The sequence below is a fragment of the Engraulis encrasicolus genome, chromosome 18 (assembly GCF_034702125.1).
Source record: "Engraulis encrasicolus isolate BLACKSEA-1 chromosome 18, IST_EnEncr_1.0, whole genome shotgun sequence".
Lineage (NCBI taxonomy): Eukaryota > Metazoa > Chordata > Actinopteri > Clupeiformes > Engraulidae > Engraulis > Engraulis encrasicolus.
In genome coordinates, this window is record NC_085874.1 from 9145924 (window position 1) to 9165418 (window position 19495).

A 19495-nucleotide genomic window follows, 5' to 3' on the forward strand; every position below is an offset into this window, starting at 1 on the left:
CTGGCGTCGACGCTTTGGCGAAGAGCTGAGCTATCAAAGATTTCTCTCATCAATCACCCAAAGCGGAAGTAACATCATCCAAATAACTTCACTATTGTCCACAGATGGATGTGTTGGTAAGATGCAGCGGGATATGGATACCTTGTTGTTGTTGTATGCATGCAATTACTGCCCTGGGCAACAACTAGTTTCAACTTTCGATGTGCTTTAGGCACCAAAACATAAGACGCGAATGTGCCCAGTGTTACCCCTGGTGCTACCGGTTAGCGTAGCGTAGAGCCACTCAAAGGCAGCTAACTTGCATGGGTTGCGAGTCTATAATCTCTTGGTTATCACTGCATCACTTGCCAATCGAATTTCAAATGCTGTCGGGTTTGACAATGCAGTGGCTGATGGCCGAACATAGTAGCCAAGGTTGCTGTGGCGTTGGATAGTTATGTGGGTTAAGCTTAGCTGTTTACACTACCTAACTTCCAACAACCAGTAACACGCTAGTCTAGCTAAGTTAGCTGGCTGGAATATCAAAACAATGGATGTCTAGATGTCATTCATTAAAGTGGCGAGGGTGTTTACATGCCGTGACTCTGTACATCATGGTTTAGGCAATATATTTATCTTAAAGTGTGTTTAAGTTCAACTGATATACGCTGTGATCATAGTTAGCTTGTAGCTGGCTGCTAACTAACTTAGCTGATTAGCGAGCTAACTGGTCAACCAGTTGGCTCCTCTCTATTCCAAAGAAGAAGCTTCTGAGTTGACTGTTCCACTGTTAGTCTTCATAGTTCGCGGTGTGTTTAAATATGGATGTCTAATCATGTTTTAAAGGTGTTACATGGGCCATCCTACCGGTAGCTAGCTTCACCTGTCGAGATGAGAGAAGTCTAAACCCTCTGGAATCATATCTGATGATACGGTCAGCAGATCAGGCAAGTCTCACGACATGGCTCGAAAGTGTGCTTTGATCACAGCAGTAAACATTTCATTTAAACATCTTTTCTAAACTCTTGTCTATCGCAGATCTTCTAAGGGCGACTCCATGCTATCTGATGAACTTGATTCCAAGCCTGAGGTAAGTAGAAGCACGGTGGCCAGATTAGAGCACCACTGACAATCCAACTTTTGCCACATCCAGTGTTGTGGGTGTCACATGATTGTACATTAGGGTGCCTACATGCACCTGACGCCACTGTGCACGTCTGGTTGTTTTGACGTCTTTGACTATCGCATGCTGCATTTATTTGTTTGGCTGTTGTCTTTTCTAATCGCTGGCTAATAGTTGTTTTGGTAGGCCTATATGTTGCAACACAGCACGCTCAATTTGTGTAGTGTTCCCTTTGGCTGTTGGTTGAATTGTAATGCTAAGTTATGTCTCTTGTTCAAGTGCCTTGACTGGTGCATATCAGCATCTGCATATGTTTTCGTTTTTTGTCGTTTGTCTGTTGTGCCTAACCATAGCAGTTTACTCTGTTTTTTGTTTGTTTTTTGTTTGTTTTTTTCAACAGTGAGGCTTTCATGGTGCAGTTTTTGTTTAGCTTCTGTTCCTGTGTTAGCTGCTGTTTGAGAATAATCTGTGTCTGAACTAGGTCCTTCGTTTTAATACCCCATAGTGACATTGCAGTAACAGATTTTCAAACATTCACTGCGGTACATTAATTATCAATTACTGACTTACGGCAGTAGCTGTGGTTGCACCACCTGATGTCTGACCCAAATGTCATTAACTCTCCTGTCCTGCATTACTTTACATCACAGTCGCACTGTGTTTACTTCTGTTCCTGTTCCCGTGGCAGCTGCTGGTTGAGTTTGTCCAGAATGCCTCCATCCCCTTGGGCCAAGGCCTGGAGGAGGGGGAAGGGGAGGTGGGAGAGGCCCACAGCACCTGCCTACAGGAGGGAGGTGAGGGTCCCGTCACCTGCCAGCCCCTCCAGACACCACCTCCACCTCCACCTCAGCTGCCCACAGACAACACCAACATATGCAGCCCTCTGCAGCTGACAGGTAATGTGGAATGAGCAGCTGTGTTACACACAGTATAGAAAACAATGTCTTATGGTAACGCAGAATACAATGCGTCCTCATATGGTAACGTGGAATAGAATGCAACCTTGTACGGTAACATACAATAGAATGCAATCTCGCATGGTGGCATAGAATACAATGCAACCTCGTATGGTGGTATATTATAGAATGCAACCTTGTATGGTAACATAGAATACAATGCAACCTCTTATGGTGGTACATTATAGAATGTAACCTCGTGTGGTGATATTTTGTAGAATGCAACCTCATATTATAACACTGAATAGAATGCAACCTTGTATGACAGCCCAGTGCAGCTGATATAGTACAATATACATGTACATCCTCATATGCAGCACACTTCAGCTGATAGACATGTGTAGTGCAGTGCATAGAGTATATGCACAACGAACATATGCACTACTACAGCATAGAATAATGTGCAACCCAGGTAGTAAAATACTCAAGGTACTGTTAACATGTGATTGGCTATCCCTATGGAAATGGGTACACATTCAGCTCTAAAGGAAACTTCTTTCTTTCTTTCTTTCTTTCTTTCTTTCTTTCTTTCTTTCTTTCTTTCTTTCTTTCTTTCTTTCTTTCCTATTGATGTTAACTTATATAATTAATTAATTTAATTAATTTGTTTAATTTAACTTATTTCATCGTTGGTTTTTATTGTCAAGTGAGATGCATTACCTGTATTGCCCATGAAATAGCCACAGCTGCTTAACGACAACAAACAAATTCTTCCTTTCTTCCTGTCTGCCGCCTCCCCCTCCCCCTCCCCCTGCAGACGCTCCTCTGTCCCCTGGCGTTGAGGGCTTTGTCCCCGAGACCCCCCTACAGCCCCAGCGGAACCCCAGCCCGACACCGGGACCCCACCCGACAACCATCGCCGCCACCCACGACCCGACTGCCGCCCACACACATGGACACACCCACCAACACGGACACATTCATGCACACGCGCACGGCCACACTCACGGACATACCCAAACACACACACCCCTCCTCCAGGAACTGCAGCAGGCAGACACCACCTCATACGTCCTCCTCAACCTGGCCAAGGGTGAGGCACGCACGCACGCACGCACGCACGCACACACACTCTCTCTCTCTCTCTCTCTCTCTCTCTCTCTCTCTCTCTCTCTCTCTCACTCACTTACACTCATACTGTCTGTCACTCACTCTCTCTCTCTCTCTCTCTCTCTCACTCACTTACACTCATACTGTCTGTCACTCACTCTCTCACGCTCACACTCACACTCTCTCACTCTCTCTCTCCCCTCACTCCTCACTCACTCTTCCTTTCTCTGTCTCTGTCACACACACATCAATGCATTTGTGGAATAGGTCTGTGTATATTGCCATAGTAGAGGGAATCTTAATTAATTGGAAGTTTCGTGGTATGTGTGTGTGTGTATTTTTCCCTCTGTGTGTGTGTGTGTTTGCGCGTGTGCTTAGGTCTAGCGGCGTCAGCTGAGTCGTTGGTGTTTGTTGCGGAGGATGAGGAGGGGGCGGGGCCTGCGGAGCTGCAGCTGGAGGAGGCTGCGGAGGGCGAGGAGTTACACACAGACGTGGGAAACCCCGCCCCCTGGTACCTACGAGTTCAGGAGCTCGCCCACGACAGCCTGATCGCAGCCACGCGCGCACAACTAGCCAAGGACGCCAGAGAGAGTAAGGACACACACACACACACACACACACACACACACACATACACACACCCACCCACATACACACACCCACACACACAAATACACACACACACACGCACATGGCAGCCTGATCACCAGCCACACTCGCACAACTAGCCAAGGACACCAGGGAGAGTAAGGAGGGAGACACACACACACACACACATACACACACACACACACACACACACACACACAAATACACACACACACACACGCACATGGCAGCCTGATCACCAGCCACACTCGCACAACTAGCCAAGGACGCCAGAGAGAGTAAGGAGGGAGACACACACACACCAGGGCCAGATTAAGGTAATGTGATGCCCCTGGGCACTAAACCTCAAGTGCCCCCCCAAAAAAAACCCCACCCACTCATGTGCGCGCGCCCGCACAGACGCACACGCACACACACACCTTGCCCGTGCCTTCAGTAACCCATAGCATGTAGCCCTAAGCATAAGCAAAAGTACACATAAACAGTGTCTTTCTTCCTCGCATATTGAAATTCAAAATAAGCTATGCGATATGCAATAGGCCTACATGAGTGTCTCAATAAAAATCTTAAATGCAGCCATACTCAATTATTTCCATATTCAAGTGTATCCATTTGAACAGGATCCAGCATATTCAAATGTGTAGGCTATTCAAAATGTTTTGATTGATCCTTAGAAATGTGTAGGAATCACTGTGGGGCATCTAAAATAGGCCTACTCTGGCATGATAGGCCTACAAGTCCACAATATTGAAGTTTGTGGAGTTCACAGTTGGTAGGTTATGGTCTATGAGCTTCACAGCTGTAAACTACTTGTAATTGTGATGAAGGAGGTTGTAATTGTGACTTAAGTTGTGGTTTCTAAAAATTTAACAACAAAAAACCCAACAACACTGCCCCTTAGAAACGTAGGCTATGACTGCATGCAACATAACGGCAAATCATAACTAATCATGGGCTACACTAACACATGGGAAATAGCTAACTAGACACTGTAGACCTACATGAAATTACTAAATAGAGACACCATGTAGCCTACTCATAAGTGGTATAGCCTACACACACTACGGTAATAGACACCAACCTGCTGATTAGACGCTCTCACACGGCAGGAATTAATCAATTGTAGGCTAAATTAACATGCGATTATAGCGCGGCAAGCGCATTAAGACGCATTTAAACGAAACGTCGGCGAAATCTCTGGACATTAATCATAACCTTCTACAACCTAATAGTAAACAGGTGACACACAACCAAGAAATATCCAAGACTTACAGTTTCTGAGCACACCAAAAACACCCAACAGCACGTCCACAAGGAGTTCCTTCCTGATCTCTTCCTCTCCATCATCCAGTGCATGAAATCCTCAGCCTCGCACTCCAATTAGCCTATCTACACAAGTCTAGTCACAAGGCTAAACGCCTGGGGTCTTTCTCTTGTTAAACTTTTCTCTTCACACAACCACTCAACTGATGTCTGTCCATTTTTCTTTTCTACAACCGCGGGCTTTTTAAAAACACGATACATTTCACGACAGGTGGAACGGCTCAACTGACAGGTTGAGGGAGGGGGGATGATTGTCACAGGACACTATTGCTCAGAATGATGATATCGTTGCTCTTATGACATTATGTTTTAATAGTGAATTTTATATGAATACGGTATATAACAGTGTAATGTTTAACAATTTTAAGTCTACAAACATTAATGAAAAAAAAAAAAGTTTCTTCTCCTGTGATGCCCCCCACCGGCTAGGAATGCTTGATGCCCCTGGGCACTGTGCCGTGTGCCCATATGGTTAATCCGGCCATGACACACACACACACACACACACACACACACACACACACACACACACAAATATTTCAGCCAAGAAGAAGAGTTATGAGACGTTCACCACACACACCTTTGATTTAAATTCCCATCACCACAGCTGGTTAGTATCTAACAGCAACATTACATCTTATTTCTTGAACTACATCATCATTTTGCTGTTCCTGACTGCACATCCGACATCATCTTTGCTGTTACCTGCTTTCTCTGAAGGTCTTTGTCATGGCAACCACTTAACCAATCCCCTGCACATGCGTACAGGTGAGCATCTCCACGGTTACCAGTCTGATGGAGGGCGCAAGGAGCAGCCGCCTCGCAGTCACCGTGGAAACTCTGACAAGGTGCTGCGCTGTCCCTACGACAACTGCCACCGCACCTTCACCTGGCCGGCGCACCTGAAATACCACCTCAAGACACACAGGTAAATGAAACACCAGCCCAAACGCACACGGGAACATTCCACATGAAACACCACCTGAAGACACACTGACGAAGTCACCATTAAAGCAACACTGCACCATTTATGTAGCCTGACAGGACGGAGCTTGTTAAATCAAATTAAAATCACGAATGGTCTGATTACGCTTCTCTGTGGAGGGTTTAGTTGGCCAATAAATGAACACATTTGGCCGCGTAACAACATACGCCATGATCGTCAGCTGTCAGCGATTGGTCACCACTCATTACAAACCAGAGCTGAGCTCACTCCTCCCACCACCAGGGCTCCAGGGCATCAAGGATCCAGACCAAAAATGTATTACGAAGCAATTAGTGTGGTCTTGTAAAACCAGGCTACCATTTCTGGACATCAGCTCATTTGACAGTACGTTCTGCTGCGTAGCAGAGGGCTGTTGTACTAGCTGATTGTGTGTGTGTGTGTGTGAAGGAATGAGCGTACCTTTCGGTGGGGTGCGGTGGGCTGTTTTAAGAGCTGATGATGGTGTGTGTGTGTGTGTGTGTGTAGGAATGACCGTACGTTTCGGTGCGGTGCGGTGGGCTGTTTTAAGAGCTGATGATGGTGTGTGTGTGTGTGTGTAGGAATGACCGTACGTTTCGGTGCGGTGCGGTGGGCTGTTTTAAGAGCTGATGATGGTGTGTGTGTGTGTGTGTGTAGGAATGACCGTACGTTCTGGTGCGGTGCCGAGGGCTGTGGGAAGAGCTGATGATGGTGTGTGTGTGTGTAGGAATGACCGTACGTTTCGGTGCGGTGCGGTGGGCTGTTTTAAGAGCTGATGATGGTGTGTGTGTGTGTGTAGGAATGACCGTACGTTCCGGTGCGGTGCGGAGGGCTGTGGGAAGAGCTTCTACGTGCTGCAGCGTCTGCAGGTGCACATGAGGACTCATAACGGGGAGAAGCCCTTCACCTGCCCAGAGCACGCCTGTGGAAAACGCTTCACCACCGCCGGCAACCTCAAGAACCACCAGAGGACACACACAGGTGACACACACACACATATACACACACATACACATAATCTCAAAAGCCACCAGAGGACACACACGCGCGCGCACACACACACACACACACACACACACACACACACACACACACACACACACACATCTAGGTGACCACACGCACACACAATCACACTATCTCAAGAACCAACAGAGGACGGACACACACACACACACACAACCTCAAGAACCACCAAGAACCACCAGAGAACCACACGCACACAACCTCTAGAACCACCAGAGAACCTCACGCACACAAGCAAGCACAGTCATGCCAGCTGCTCACACCTCGGCATATTTACAGAGCACTTTCATTTACAATAATTGTGTTATTTCCGTGTGTGTGTGTGTGTGTGTGTGTGTGTGTGTGTGTGTGTGTGTGTGTGTGTGTGTACAGGAGAGAAGCCATTTCTGTGTGAGGTGGAGAGCTGTGGTCGTTCCTTCGCAGAGTACTCCAGTCTACGCAAACACATGCTGGTCCACTCAGGTACCACACACAGATACACACACACACACACACACACACACACACACGCATACCAGTCTACGCAAACACTTGCTGGTGTACGTTACTGACTGACTGTGTGTGTGTGTGTGTGTGTGTGTGTGTGTGTGTGTGTGTGTGTGTGTGTGTGTATGCAGGTGAGAAGCCCCACAGGTGTGATGTGTGTGGCAAGACATTTTCTCAGAGCGGCAGCAGAAACGTCCACATGAGGAAGAGACACGGAGAGGAGCACACAGACACAGGTAACACACATACACACACACACACACACACACACACACACACACACACAGAGACAGACATGAAGAGGACAAAAGCACAACACACACGTGAAGAAAAAAACATAACATGTGTGCGCACGCGCGTGCACACACACACACACACACACACGCACACGCACACGCACACGCACACGCACGTGACACGGTCTCGATGCGCACCCATCTGGTCTCCACATGGGGAGTTGCTGATGTTGATTCCCAGCGTTAGTGGAATGTGCTGCAGAGCTGAGTCAGCTCATGACAGACCTCCAGTGTTGTGATTGACAACAGTGACGCATGTTCTCCCCCTCCCTCTCTCTTATCCCCAACCCCCCTCTCTCTCCACTCTCTCTCTGCCCCCCCCCCCCCCTATTTTTCTCCCCTTCTCTCTCCCTCCCTCCCCCTCCTTCTCTTTCTGCCCCCTCTCTTTATCCCCCCCTCTCTCTCTGCCTCCCCTCTGTCTCTCTCTCTACCCCCTCCCTCTCTCCCCTCTCTCTCCATCTCCTTCTGTCCCCCCTCTCTCTCTGCCCCCACTCTCTCTTATCTCCCTCTCTCTCTCCTTCCCTTCTCTCTCTCTCTCCCTCTCCCCCCTTCCTTCATCTCTCCATCCCCCAGGTGAGGCTCTGACCCACTCTAGTATTCTGGAGGCAGATGGAGCCGGCTCTGGAGACGCCATGGTTACCATGACAACAGTGGAGCCAATCAATATGCACCACACCATGCTGAGAGGCCAAGGTAGGACACACACACACACGACTAAATACTCATCACACAGTAGCTTGTGAGTGTGAGAGATTGAGAGTATGAGGTGAGCGTGTGAATGGTTTTTGTGTGTGTTGGTTGTGTCCACTATTAGGGTTTTCAGGCTGCCCAAACAGGAGCCGGTGCCGGTGCCCACACCAGTTACGAATTGACACTAAAGTGCTTTTCTGCGAACCGCCCGTGTTCATACCGGCTCTGAACTTTTTCCGCACGTGACTGTATTACCCGAATGAACCCGCTGACGTCCATGTTGTTGTCACGGTTCGCTGATGGGGGCAAATCAGGTTCACGAACGCTAAGATCTGCAGCGTGAACACGCTGGCCGGTTTGTAATTAGGTATGGGAACGGGCACCAGCACAGTTCTCACTCGGCCTGGACGCGCCATAAATGAATGGGACATACTTGAGCTGTGTAGCTGAGCAGCTAGTAGAACGGTGCCCTCTGCTGGCTCCCCACCTGCATCACACGCAGGAGATACTCGACTGAGTAGCCTTTCACCCGCTTCAGACGTCATCACACAATAGAATGGGCGATATCAGTTGATTGAGGTCCCATAGGAATGGCAGAGCAGGCGCCTACTCTACCTACCAGGAGGCTCGAGAGGTCGTTATCAACCATTCACATGGCTTTGCCTAAGTATAGACCACAAAATGTAGGGATTGTACATATGCGCAGTAGTGTGAAAAGCTGCTCAAATTTATTGCAAATTTTTTTTTTTTTGCATACATCAGCACGTTTCAATGAAACTGCATGTGTACTATCCCTACATTTTGTGCTGTATTAGGCAATGCCATGCAAATGGTTGATAACGACCTCTCGAGCCTCCTGGTAGATAGAGTACTCTGCCATTCCTATGGGACCTCTATCAACTGATATCGCCCATTCTATCGTGTGATAACATCCGAAGCAGGCGAGCCTTTTCAGTTCTACCATCCAATGATGGCCATAGCAATAGTCAGCAGTAGACTGCATATCTGCAGAAGTGTCCTTGCAAGAGTTAAAACTTTAACATGGTCAATGCAGTATTTTTGCTGTAACCCTGCAGTTAAATATAGGAAGAAAAACATTTAATTCCACTTTCAAGTACACTTTCTTAAAAATAAATGAAGTAGTTAGGAAATGGATCGCCCTCAGTTTTTTCTTCTTTCTTATTCTTTTCTTTTTATTCAAACATTGCAGGGACAGACAGACGTTTCGGCTGAACCTTCCTCAGTGTCACCTTAAAAATAAATAAATACATAAATAATCAAAACCCAGCTTATTATTAGTCGTGTCTTAGGTTAATGCCTTCAAAATGATGCTGCTCCTTTTGCCTACACTACTCTCTTCCTCTCTCACCAGACCTGCTCCTAATAGTTATCTCCCTTACCAGTACTGTGGTTCATAGGTAGTATTTATCCAGTGCCAATCAGGCTTTAGTTGAGGCTTTTACCCAAAGCGAATTAGTTATTAATTTACAGGGTATTGGTTCCAGCCCTTGCAGCAGTGTGGGGTTAGCTGCACCTCAGCCATGGATTGAGGAAGGGTGGGATTTGAGCCTGCAACCCTCTGCTCTAAAGCCCTTCTCCTTAACCAGCAGGTCATGGTAGACTCCCTCCCTCCTCCTCACAGTTTTCTCTCCCTGTCTCCCTCCCCAGACTCGGTGGTGGTGCTGTCTCCGTCCCATGACCTGGTTTCCATGACTACGGGAGGTCACGCGTATGGAGAGGACGTGGTGGCACTGCTGTAGTGGCCACAGACCAACCTGACCGGGCTGCAAACCAATGTCCTACAGACCACCTAACTGCTGCAAACCAATGGTCATTTCTCCCAATCTCTCCTGCAGCCTTGATGTCATCGTTGATCAAAGTTTTCACTCAATAATGTCTTGCAAGAACACAATTCTGTCTTTTGCGATCAGGATGTTACACTGGGTGTGAGGAAAGGACGGAAGGAAATGGAATGACTTGCAAACCTGTCTGTCTGTGTACCTGTCTGTGTGTCTTACTCTACCTGTCTTCCTGCTTCCTGACTACCTGTCTGGCCGTGTGAGTGGGCTTTTTACAGCGGCAGTATGTACAGACATCATGTAGATATTTCATTATCCACCTGTCTTTAGGGGGGGATGATTTTTTTTCCCCATAAAGAATTAAAATGTAAAAATTAAGATTTGTACAAACATTTCTGCACCGCCAAGGTTGTACTGGAAATGCATTACTGAGTGATTGAGGTCCAAAGACGAGGAGTCGAGTTGGTAAAACAGATGAAGTTTTAATAAAATCTCAGAGCACCTGTAAATAAATCATCTGTATCCAGTCATCATTTCTCACGTTGGAAATAACTACACACACAATACAACAACTACTTATTTGGATCATTGAAAATGACTATGCACAGTACAACTGCAGTATTCAGTCCCACACTGGACATAACTGCTTCAGAGAAGACCAATCTGTACCTGAATGAATCCGATAAGAAAATAAATTGTGTCATTTTGTTGCATTTCTACCCAACTCTGTCAGCTCAACTGAAGTAGGGTTTTAGTTAGCAATATGGCAAGCCTACTCGAACTGACACCTGATTCCGTAAGTCATTTCTGGGGAGTAATTCCAAGAACTTGGCTCTGTAGTAAACCAGGTTAAGTTAACCTTGCGGCTGTGGTAAATCACCTAATAGAAGAGCATGGCGCGCGTTACAATATGCGGCCTTGGCTCCTCCACTTGTGCTTGTTTCCTCGTAGCAGGAAGTAATATGTCATGACGACATCACTGACAACAGCATTATATTGCAATATCTTGCAAAAGCTCAATTGTAAACTCTCTCATTTGCAATTAGGATGGTGAATGGAAAAACAGTCCCTCAAAAGTTATTGTGGCTAGGCTGACAGCTGGGAAACGTTATCGTTTTCTCCATGGAGGAGGGGCCAGGAGGCGGGGCGAGGAAACAAGCACAAGTGGAGGGGGTAAGGCCGCATATTGTAACGCACTCATGGAGTCCGCATTTTCTGAAGTAAATGACACTTGTGGGCTGTCTATTGGCAGTTTTACCACTTCCTGTAACCATGTTCTTGTAACACTCCCTTGGTAAGAGTAAGTAGTAGGTTAGTGGTATTGACTCTGTAAACATATACACCGTTAAGGCACTAGAGAAGCCAAGTTAAAGCAACACTTAAGTACTTTTACTCTGTTGTCCCGCAGGCAGGAGGCAGAATTGTGTTTCCTCACATCTTACACCTTAAATCAAACTAAAGGTGATGACCTTACATCTAAATCAAACTCTAGATCAGTGCTGACCTTTTATCTAAATCAAACTTTTTCATTGGTAGTCACCTTATATCTATCAAACTCTATATCAGTGATGGCTTTATGAAGTGGTTATCAGCCTTGGAGGAGCCACAAAGGCTATTTGTGTTTTTCACTGTGAGCAGTGTGGTCAGACAAGTTTCGTTTAGAAGCGCAGCGGGCTTGAAGCAACTGCCAGTTTCAAGCAGAAAAAAAGTGCCCTGTATGTACACTGAACGCCTATGCCACTACATTGTAGATGCAACTTTTATCGAATGGCGTGTAAAAAAGGCCCATTCAGAAGTCCTGTTGTTCACACTGTTATAATAATTGGTGAACCACTGAAATGACCACTGCCACCTTTTTTGGATTGTATAAAATAACTTGGTGTTCTTTTAAGTCTAAGTGCGAGCAGTACCATAATGCTGGCCTACAAAGCAGAGACCTCGTAGATGCATATTTTTGTGTAGTTACTACACTTGGCCTGTGTGGGGCAGTTAAGAGTTAGAATCCAGCATTCTCATCTGAGCTAATAATTAACTAAAACATACAATATAATCTCTATGTGCTACCAGCGCCACACAAACATCATTACAATATATTTACAGTACTGTGCTGTACTAACACATTACAGTGCTGTACTATACTGTACTGTACTAACACACATGCAGAAAGGCAGTCAGTAGTGTACAGCTACAGCGCATTAAAGCCAAACAAACATAAAAACTGTTCACAAACCTCTGTAATGATAATGGTCACCAAGACAACAGAGTTCAGTTGTACGCAACTCTGCCCTACAAAAGCAAAGTGCAGTAACTACATATTTTGTCAACGTTGCGTTCTGACTGAAAATGCTCTTCATAACACCTCCTTTATCTTGTTGTGAACATAAGCCTTATGGTCCAAATGTGTGCCATTTTAGATATTGCTATGTTAAACTTGCGGTAGCCACTACAATAGCCACTTAATACCAAGGCTTTGAAGACATTTTCTGAGTTCCAATGTTTGTGTAATTACTGCACTTTGTCTCTGAAAGGCAGAACCGTACACACTTCTATCTCGAGCCTGAAGTCTGTTTGCATGTCTCTCTTGACATCTCCTCACCGAACTCCAAGAACAACACCAGTTGCCTTCAAACCCAGTTGACCAGGATGAGAATCTTCCAAGACCATGGCTCTAAAGAAGCTTGTTATAAGAGATGGACATTTGTACAGCTTGAAGCAAGATTGATGCTTTTAGGTGTCTCCATCTCAAGCTAAAAGATAAGGCAAGATACATGAAAGTCTTTAAACCTCCACCTGAAACACACTGCAAGTCTAAACCTCCTCCTTACGATGGGGAGGTTACAACAGGAGTAGGAGATGACTCCTCAAAAATGTGTGTGTGGGGCAGGGGAGAAAACTGAGGGCCTCTGCTTGTCTTCAGTGGATCCTGATGATGGTGGTGGTGGGGGATCAATAAGGTTTTTCAGTGGATCCTGTGTGTGTGTGTGTGTGTGTGTGTGTGTGTGTGTGTGTGTGTGTGTGTGTGTGTGTGTGTGTGTGTGTGTGTGTGTGTGTGTGTGTGTGTGTGTGTGTGTGTGTGTGTGTGTGTGTGTGTGTGTGTGTGTGTGTGTGTGTGTATTTCAGTTCATCAGTGGATCTTGACAGTGTGGAAGTGATTCAAGATGGCACCCAGAGCCCAACTGGTCTCCACTCTCTTCACCTTCTTAGTCAGCTGGAGACACACACACGCGCACACACACACACAGTGAGAAAGAGACGGGGAGAGCAGAGGTTAGGAGAGGTTAACAGGACATATTGTATTATTACAATGATACAAGTTGATATCTTTATTAGGACTGAGATTTCACATGATTCATTTTGATTAATTAACTTTAAAAACAATGACGCGCTTAAAAAAAGAACACATCTTGATATAGTTACATAGTGCTGGATTAGACTGTGTGTGTGTGTGTGTGTGTGTGTGTGTGTGTGTGTGTGTGTGTGTGTGTGTGTGTGTGTGTGTGTGTGTGTGTGTGTGTGTGTGTGTGTGTGTGTGTGTGTGTGTGTGTGTGTGTGTGTGTGTGTGTGCGTTTACCTTGAGTTGTGTGTCGTCCTGGAATCCGAACCCTTCCTTCAGCAGACAGGTGATGTAGGTGATATCCATACAGAGGAAGGGGCTCTCAACACGATACTTGGCCATCTTATTACATACTGGGGAAAAATAAAATGTTATATATCATCTTATTACACACTGAGGAATAATAAAATATTACATATCATTGATATTAATATAATATCAGAGGAAGGGGCTCTCAACACAGAACTTCACCATCTTGTTACACACAGAGGAATACAATAAGGAATAAAATAAAGTAATAAAAATAATCATATATGTGAGGGGCAGCTCACCGTCTTTGGCTTTCTTCTTGTAGTCAGACACCTTCACTATCCCACCCTGGCTTTCATCTAGCAGAGGAACACACACACACACACACACACACACACACACACACACACACACACACACACACACACACACACACACACACACACACACACACACACACACACACACACACACACACACACACACACACACACACACACACACACACACACACACACACACAGTCAAAGTAGTATGAGAGGGCATTGAACCCATACATACACAAACAGTACAAACAGTACAAACTCACCTTCTCATTTATGCATTCTCTATATTTTTTTAGATTTTCAGTGTGTTTTTTCATGGAGGGTATCAAAACTGTGCATGAAGAAATATAATTCTAGCTGTTGTCCAACCGCAGTGTCAACTGTCTATCCACCTCATGTCAACACGGCACAACTGATGGCTCCACACATTTCAATGAGCTTTTTTTGTCTATTGTCAAGTAAAAATGCCCAGTCATGTCAATCTTAACTCACTGTTTAAGTCCTCCAATGACTCACTACTATTCAAGAAATACCTCATGATGCACTGGGACGCATCGTCAGTGATGTATATACTGGCGATCATTGGGGGTTTCGGGTCTCGCAACATCATACCCCCTCACCCAGGCGACCCAGCCGGGGGTGATCAGGCCCCGACTTGCGTCCCAGTAGCAGACCACGGATCTGCCCTCCTTATCCAAAGCCACCGGGTGGCCTTCTCAGCGGCTTCACATGCGGACTTGATGGCCCTCTTCTTGGCTGCTCCTGTGATGCCCAGGCGACTCAGGACCTTGCATATAGATCTTCCAGCAAAACCCCTGCAGCCTACCTCTATGGGCTCGTAGAATGTCCTCCAGCCTCCCTCCCTGCACTCCTCCACCAGTTCCCGGTACTTGGCCCTCTTCCTCTCGTTGGCCTCCTCGATGTTTTCCTCCCAGGGTACTGTCAGCTCCAGTATGATCAGCTGTTTTGAGGACTGTGAGGTCATGATCATATCTGGGCGGAGGGTTGTTGTTGCAATGTGCTGGGGGAACCTTAGCTGCTTGCCCAGGTCGACCTGCAGCTGCCAGTCAGATGTTGTGTGGAGGAGGCCAGTTGCCCTCTGTTGGTGTGTTCTGGGTGTTACTCCAGCTTTTACGAAGGATATTGCCTTCTTTGGAGCGTGATGGGTTTTGCTGGAGCTGATGGCTGAGGCTACGCTCTCTGCGACTGCCTTGAGCACCTGGTCATGGCGCCAGCGGTAGCGACCATCTGCCAGGGCCTTCGGGCAGCCGCTGAGGAGGTGTTCCAAAGAGCCTCTACCAGAGCACAAAGGGCAGGAGGGAGTCTCACTTTTCCCCCACACGTGGAGGTTTGCAGGGCTTGGTAGGGCATCGTAGACGGCTTGCACTAGGAAGCGGACCCGCTGGAAATCTGGCTGTAAAATGTTGGTCCAGGTGATCCTGCGCTGTAGTGCGCCCTCCCACCTCGTCCATGCTCCTTGCTGTCGTAAACCCACTGCCCGGCTCACTCGCTCCTCCTCCACACCTGCTCTAACTTCTTCCTGGATCAGGTGATGTCTTTCCTTCCCATGCGTCTGGCTGACGGGGGTCTTTGGGAAGTAACCCAAACCGGCTCTGCCTGTTGCCACAGTTCCCACTAGTGCCTTCTGTCTCAGGCGGGACTCTGCCAGCTCCACTGCTTCCCCAGCCCTCCACTTCCTTCCTGTCCTCACCTCAATGCCGGCTGCTGAAACCTTGCTGTCCTTCGAGTCCCGGTACTGTAGGGCTTCCCTGGTGCGTGCCACCATGAACTCTTCTTTGAGGCCACTGATGGGCAGCTGGAGAGTGTTGCTTGTTCCATACAGGGCAGCGCTGGTGAGACTGCGGGGAAGTCCCAGCCACCTACGAAGAAAGCCGCTGATCTTCCTTTCTAGGGACTCAACTGCTGTCATTGGGACTGTATATATCAGCAAGGGCCACAGGATTCGGGGCAGGATTGAATGCTGGTAGATCCAGGCTTTAAATCTACCAGGGAGGCCAGACTTGTCTACCTTGGTGAGCCAGGTGCCAAGTTCTAAGCTGGCCTTCTGAATGGCTGCTGAGTCTTTCAGGCTGGAGTCAAAGAGCTTCCCCAAACTCTTGACAGGTTGTTCCGTGATGGTTGGGATGACAGTTCCTGAGATGGAAAAACGGAACTTGTCGATCACCTTGCCCTTCTTCAGCACCATGGACCTTGATTTGGAGGGCTTAAAACTCATCCTTGCCCAGCCAATGAGTCTTTCTAGCCCTTGTAGAATCCACCTGCACCCTGGGACTGATGTTGTTGTAACGGTGAGGTCATCCATGTAGGCTCTGATGGGGGGTTGTCGCACGCCTGACTTGGTCAGGGGCCCTCTGCACTCCACCTCAGCTGACTTGACCACCATGTTCATGGCTAGGGAAAAGAGGACAACGGAGATGGTGCAGCCTGTAATTATCCCTTTCCCTATACGGTGCCAGTCAGATGTTTCAGACCCAGAAGTGACCCTCATCCTGAAGTTATTGTAATAATCCAGAATGAGGTCCTTGATTTTACTGGGAACATGGTGGACGTGAAGTGCAAGCTCAACCAGCTTATGTGGTATGGACCCATAGGCGTTTGCCAAGTCCAGCCACAAGACAGCTAGGTCGCCTCTGTTCTCATGAGCCTCTCTGATCAGTTGCGTGACAACTCCTGTATGTTCCAGACAGCCAGGTGCGCCGGAGATCCCTCCCTTCTGTACTGATGGATCAATGTAGTTGTTTTTGAGGAGAAACTCGGTCAGCCTTCGTGAGATGATGCTGAAAAACACCTTCCCTTCAACGCTCAGTAGTGAGATGGTCCGAAACTGAGTGATGTCTGTTGAGTTCTCCTCTTTGGGGATCCAAACTCCCTCAGCGCACCTCCACTGGTCGGCCACTTTCCCTCTTCTCCAAACCACCTTCAGGGCCCTCCACAGGTGCCGTCGAAGCTCTGGGCAGCGCTTGTAAACCAGATAAGGAATTCCGCTTGGGCCTGGTGCAGATGCCGAGCGGGCCGCTTTGACAACCTCTTCAACTTCCTTCAGGCTAGGCTCCTTCATGTTGAACTCTGCTGTCGGGGGGCCTGGACTAATGAGAGCTTTGTTGGGCTCCAGTTCCAGGTCCCTCAGGGGATCGCTCACGGTGTCTTGGAGGAAGCGATTTACTTGCTCTATAGAGCATTCCAAGCGGCCACTGCGCTTATCCCCTAGCAGTTGTTTTGTAAAGCCAAAGGGATTGGCGATGAACGCTGCTCGCTTCCTAGCCCGCTCTTTTCCCCGTCTCCGATGCCACTCTGCTCTGCGAAGGGTTGTTAACTTCTTGCGCAAGATGTTCCTCAATTCTGCTAAGGGTTGCTTCTCCTCATCGGTAGCGACTCTGTACTGCCTCCTTGAGGGTGCGAAGCTCCTGACGCAGATGATGTATCCGGGTGGCCCGGCGGTTCATAGTGTAGGACGTGGGTTTTGATTTCTTTTCAACCTGCCCAAATCTCTCTGAAGCATAGCTGAAGATGATGGTGGTCATAGTTGTCAGTCGGCTGTCCACATCCCCTTTGGCAGTTGCCTGGATGATGTTGGACACATCCTCGTCAAACTGCTGCCATTCGGTCCTCTTGCTGGCTGGGGGCCATTTAATCCGCTGCTGTGGGATTACTTTGCGTGGATTTGGAGTCAGAGGCACGTGGAGGGACTGGGCTCTGTGGGTTGCCTCCTGGCCGGGCTCCTCCTGCGTCTCACCAGGTACAGGACCTGTGCGTTGCACCTCCTTCTCCTTCTCCAAGCATTTCATCCTGGTCTGATGGATTTTCAGGCCACGATGGTTCTTGCACAGCTTTCCGCAAATGCATGTTACGTTGGTCGTTTGTCCGTTTGCGTGGGTCGTCACCGTGTGTTCCGTCCGATTGGAGATCTCATCCTCCCCCCCTCTCGGGACCTCCTGGGGGTATTTCATAGTAGGGCTTTCCGTAGCTTGTTTGGGTTCTCTCTCGCGAAAGATACAGGTTGGGTTGCTAACCCAAACTGTCCCGGGTGCCGTCTTTCCGTGCTGTCAACTGTCTCTCCAGTAGTCGACCAAACTGTTCTTGGTTGTCACCTAGTCTGTTCCTAGGGGTCACTGGCAATGCCAGGTTCTGACTATTCAAGAAACACCTCATGGATGCACTGGGACGCATCGTCAGTGATGTATATACTGGCGATCATTGGGGGTTTCGGGTCTCGCAACATCATACCCCCTCACCCAGGCGACCCAGCCGGGGGTGATCAGGCCCCGACTTGCGTCCCAGTAGCAGACCACGGATCTGCCCTCCTTATCCAAAGCCACCGGGTGGCCTTCTCAGCGGCTTCACATGCTAGAATTGTATAACTAGAGTTTTGAAACCTAAAACCTAGTTTTAAACACTTGCCAATACACGCATTTTACAGGAATTTTCTTGATCTACTATTAAGTCACAGCCAGTTACTTGGAGAGGTCAAACCTGTGTTGGACGGACTCTGTGGCAGGGTTTTTCACTTTCACTTTTAGTTTTTGTACCTCTGTTTCACCTAGATAACCAGCTATGTTTGACCAAAATATTTCTTGTTGCCTTTATCAATTCAGATTGACTTGACTGACTGGGTGGTTTTACTTGAAAATTGACAAAAATAAGCTTGTTGAAATGTGTGGGGCCCTTAGATTTGCTGCATTTTTTACAGTCTAACAACTGTCTGATTTTGCTCAGTATATGCCTTACAAGTTACTTACACAGGCATTAATGTTGTATGTGCTTATAGATGTAACCCTAACATAAAGTGTTACCTACATTATTATACATGTGTTCATGCACAGTTGTGATGCCCTCCCTGAAAATTTACTTTGTTCTGTAAATATCCACAAAAATAAGGAGAATTCAATAAATGAGAAGGTAAGTCCAAACTTTTGGCCACACACACACACACCATGATATGAACACACAGATATGAACACACATACACACACACACACACACACACACACACACACACACACACACACACACACACACATACACACACACACACACAGAGTCAGTAACGTACACCAGCACAAACACACCAAGATATGAACACACACACACACACACACACACACACACACACACACACACACACACACACACACACACACACACACACACACACACACACACACACACACACACACACACACCAAGATATGAACACACACACGGCTCACCAATAAGCCCTGCCTCCACAGCGATGTCAAAGTAGTATGAGAATGCGTAGAAGACGC

At 47.3% G+C, this 19495-nt stretch overlaps 2 protein-coding genes across 2 annotated transcripts in view; one reads left to right on the forward strand and one right to left on the reverse strand.

Annotated features, from left to right (window-relative positions):
* On the forward strand, positions 1-10814 carry znf410 (zinc finger protein 410). Its single transcript, XM_063222950.1, has 12 exons — positions 1-116; positions 826-926; positions 1018-1069; positions 1791-1998; positions 2816-3091; positions 3487-3699; positions 5809-5968; positions 6804-6985; positions 7403-7492; positions 7648-7752; positions 8386-8505; positions 10171-10814. The coding sequence occupies exons 3-12, from the start codon at positions 1037-1039 to the stop codon at positions 10260-10262; spliced, it is 1479 nt and encodes a 492-aa protein (XP_063079020.1). The 5' UTR covers positions 1-116; positions 826-926; positions 1018-1036; the 3' UTR covers positions 10263-10814.
* A 2575-nt stretch (positions 10815-13389) lies between these two features.
* Positions 13390-19495, reverse strand: part of entpd5b (ectonucleoside triphosphate diphosphohydrolase 5b) — a 25158-nt gene continuing 19052 nt past the window's right edge. Inside the window, exons 11-14 of the mRNA XM_063222952.1 lie at positions 19439-19495; positions 14187-14243; positions 13873-13988; positions 13390-13509 (exon numbers count right to left, since the gene is read on the reverse strand). The exon at positions 19439-19495 is cut by the window's right edge and continues 87 nt beyond it. Coding sequence (XP_063079022.1) covers positions 13426-13509; positions 13873-13988; positions 14187-14243; positions 19439-19495 — 314 coding nt within the window. The 3' untranslated portion in view covers positions 13390-13425. The remainder of the gene's footprint in view (positions 13510-13872; positions 13989-14186; positions 14244-19438) is intronic.

What these genes read in the sequence shown, in the direction of transcription:
- znf410 (XM_063222950.1), top strand. Translation starts at nt 1,037, where the DNA reads ATGCTATCTGATGAACTTGATTCCAAGCCTGAG. An exon ending in AACTTGATTCCAAGCCTGAG is followed by an intron (nt 1,070 to 1,790) that starts GTAAGTAGAAGC and finishes TTCCCGTGGCAG; the next exon opens with CTGCTGGTTGAGTTTGTCCA. An exon ending in CACCATGCTGAGAGGCCAAG is followed by an intron (nt 8,506 to 10,170) that starts GTAGGACACACA and finishes CTCCCTCCCCAG; the next exon opens with ACTCGGTGGTGGTGCTGTCT.